Source organism: Belonocnema kinseyi, chromosome 8, assembly GCF_010883055.1.
Source record: "Belonocnema kinseyi isolate 2016_QV_RU_SX_M_011 chromosome 8, B_treatae_v1, whole genome shotgun sequence".
In the NCBI taxonomy this organism is placed as follows: domain Eukaryota; kingdom Metazoa; phylum Arthropoda; class Insecta; order Hymenoptera; family Cynipidae; genus Belonocnema; species Belonocnema kinseyi.
Genome location: NC_046664.1, coordinates 138,229,800 through 138,233,121, shown reverse-complemented (window position 1 = coordinate 138,233,121; position 3,322 = coordinate 138,229,800). Strand labels below are relative to the sequence as shown.

General features: G+C 34.1%; 1 protein-coding gene across 4 annotated transcripts in view; it reads left to right on the top strand.

Moving 5' to 3' along the window:
• LOC117177684 (SET domain-containing protein SmydA-8-like) overlaps positions 1 to 3,322 on the top strand; it is a 505,872-nt gene that overhangs the window by 60,026 nt on the left and 442,524 nt on the right. For 3 of the 4 annotated variants that reach the window (XM_033368530.1, XM_033368532.1, XM_033368531.1), the window contains exon 2: positions 2,889 to 3,143. The exons of the other annotated variant lie outside the window; for it this stretch is intronic. In XM_033368530.1, coding sequence (XP_033224421.1) covers positions 2,889 to 3,143 — 255 coding nt within the window. The remainder of the gene's footprint in view (positions 1 to 2,888; positions 3,144 to 3,322) is intronic. 4 annotated transcript variants of the gene reach the window in all.

Below are 3,322 nucleotides of genomic sequence, written 5' to 3'. Positions count from 1 at the left end.
TAGAGTGGTCGCCTCTGAGGCTCTTTTGGCGCGCATAAGTCGGAATCGTGAGGAATTTTTTCGTCGATTTGTGACTGTGGATGAAACATGGATAAACCATTAAACTCCTGAGACAAAGGAACAATCCAAACAGTGGATTTCCACAGGCGAACCGTAAAAGACAAAGACCGTAAAGTCAGCTGGTAAGGTTATGGCTACAGTTTTTTGGGATGCAAGTGGAATTATACTTATTGACTACTTGGAAAAGGGTAAAACAATCACTGGTGAATATTATGCATCATTATTAGAGCAGCTGAAAGAAGAAATTTAAAAAAAAACGACCACATTTGGCGAGAAAAAAAATTATCTTTCATCACGACAACGCCCGAGTTCATACATGCTTCTTTTCAATGGCTAAAATTGAAGAACTAAAATTCGAATTGGTTGAAGACCCACCGTATTCACCAGATTTAGCCCCCAGTGACTTTTTCTTATTTCTAAACTTGAAAAAATGGCTCGGTGGACAGAGATTTCCAGACAACGAAGACGCCATTGCCTCTGTAAGTGCTTATTTTGAGGAACTTCCGAAAACGCACTTTTCTGAAGGATTAAAAAAACTTGAAAAGCGATTGACCAAGTGTATAGAGCTCCAAGGAGATTATGTTGAAAAATAAAAAAAAATTTACCCAAAAAAAATTGTTTTTATACTTCATTCTAAGGACTTATTGAACTACCCTCGTACCTCCAGAAATCATCATGTTTCATTTTTATCCTTACTACGATCAAGCACAGAATCTTTACTGCTCCTCCACTTTGCTTTACCTCCACCCCCTACTACCCACAAAACAAATTCCCATGCACTTCCTTTAACTTTTTCTTCTCCTCTTTCCATACCCATGTTTTCTCATCTGATTTTATTTTCTGACACCTTCGTAAATATGTCTTAATTCGTAAATATGATTTTAAATTCAATCTGAAATGGAATTTAGGTTAGGAAACAAATGATGAGTACATGGATAAGAATGTAGTGAAACACAAGGAGGGGGATGTTAAGGGGATGTATTAGATAGCTAAGGAGGAGGAGCAGGAGAAATATAAGCTAAATTTGCAGAAGATAAAAGAGGATAAGATAGACAAGCAGGAGATGGAAGAAGAGAACATAAATGAGGAAGGGAAGAATGATATAACTAAGGAGAAGGAGGAGGAGAAGGATGCAGGGGAAGATCGTTCTGGACATATTGAAGCCCAAAGTATCAAGAAATCATGGATAAATTGCGAAAAAAACATATAATCTATAAGTGAATATATTTATAAATGTAGGTAAAGATTGTATATATATTAAAATATTTTTTATAATGAATGTGAACTATTTTTAGTAGATTACTTCCAAACTGACTAAATCTTGATCCATGATGGGGATCTGCACTATCGACCGACAAAAAACTGTATTACCGGGCAATGTAAAATCTGTATTGCCGACCGACGGTATTCACTTGATGTCGGTAAATGAGCATAGAACAGAACCTTGCCCGGTCAGTTGAGGGGTTCCGCATCAGTAAGGCTCTACTACTCATGTTTATTAAAATTGATATACTGGAAAAAGAGAGCGTTGCGTAAAATTAAATCCTTACCGCTTTTCCTGTATCCTTTCTTTTTGTGATCCCTTTTTGACTTCGTTATGAACAGGTGAGAATAGATGTATAATTTTAGTAACATTAAACTTGGTACTGATTTTCTATGTGTAGTATAACACTTGGTACGTAAGGTGGTTGTAGAATCTAAACCTTTCTAATATTTCAGGAATTTGCGCTGTTAATTAAAGGGAAAAATTTCGTTTTTTCTCATCTTTTTAAATTAACGTTCTTCTTTTGTTAAGTATTTATTGCTTGTCACAGTCGGATATAATCTTTTTTTTTGTCTTTTTTAAAAAATACATGTTTGTTTTGAGCGTAGGGATGAACCTTGAGCTTTATCGCTTTAATTGGTGCCTTCGGTGGGTATTGGTGATTTTGTGATATAATGTTCTTACTAAAGACGATTATAACCAGAAGGAAAATGTAAGCCCGCCAGAGTTTTCAAAACAGGCCTTGCCATTTTCTTGATCGATTAGATTCAAGCTTCACTCTCACGAAAGTTGACAAATTTCGAGAATTTACTTGTAGCTGCTCTTTGTCTTAGAATGTAAAGACAAAAATACTAAAATCTCTATCTCTAATTCAGTAAGATTAGTCAAAACTTCGGATCTACGATATACAATATATCCGCAGATGTCCTGTTTTTCTCCTTGTATTATTATTAATCATATGAGAATATCAAATTTATCTTAGTTACGTATATGTTATTACTGTTATTTATAATTCGATCCGGAAATTTTTGTTAATTCTTTTGATATAGTGTTAAGAAATTATTTAAATTCTTTTATACATATTTTATCTTATCAATACAGCTTTTGTCAACACAGGTGTTGCCTTGTTAAACTTCTGACGAGGTACTTTGACAATGTTTTCCTTTCAGAGTATTTGAGAAGCGTGATTCCGTTACGCACTGTGTCTGATTTCTCCCTTTTCATGATTTTAATAAATAATGCTCTTAAAATATGCTTTTAAAGACTTAGGATATTCTTACGTGTGTCCTACTTGCTTCACCCGATTACACAGTTTCTAATATTATATGCGAGATATATAATGTTAAAATCATAAAAATAATTTTACCTAATGTTGAGCATTATTAAAAAAACGTTGTAAATTATCAAAAGAAGAAAGAGAATTTAATAATAATAATAGCAAATAATAATCAAAACAATCTTAGATACAGAGCAGAAGGGTGAAAATAGAAAGGATAAAAAAGTATAGTATATGTAAAACAACAGAAATACTAGACGTTTTTCAATAATTAATCTTTTTTGCAAGCTTGCCGAAGATGAGAAGCTAGGACGCCACTACGTGGCCACAAGAAGGATCGAAATCGGAGATCTAATTTTAAGGGATGAGAAACCTCTTGTTGAAGGACCACTTCAAGGCACCACAGCGCTTTGCCTTAGTTGTTATGTACTGTTAAATACTGAAACTGCTAAACCTTGCGAAAAGTGTGGCTGGCCCTTGTGTTCAAACTGCGTAGAACATGGTCCCGAGTGTCAATTTACAACCAATCACAAAGGAACCAAGGTATGAATAACGTTTACTTGTTCATATATTATAGTGCATTGTAAATAAATGTTGAAGACAACTTCCTAAGCAGAGAAATAATATACTAACAGAAGATCGAGAGAAAACTATATAATTTATGCATGAATTAGCTTCGAAACATTCCTTTTTGGCTCCTTATAGAATAAACTAGGTTAAAA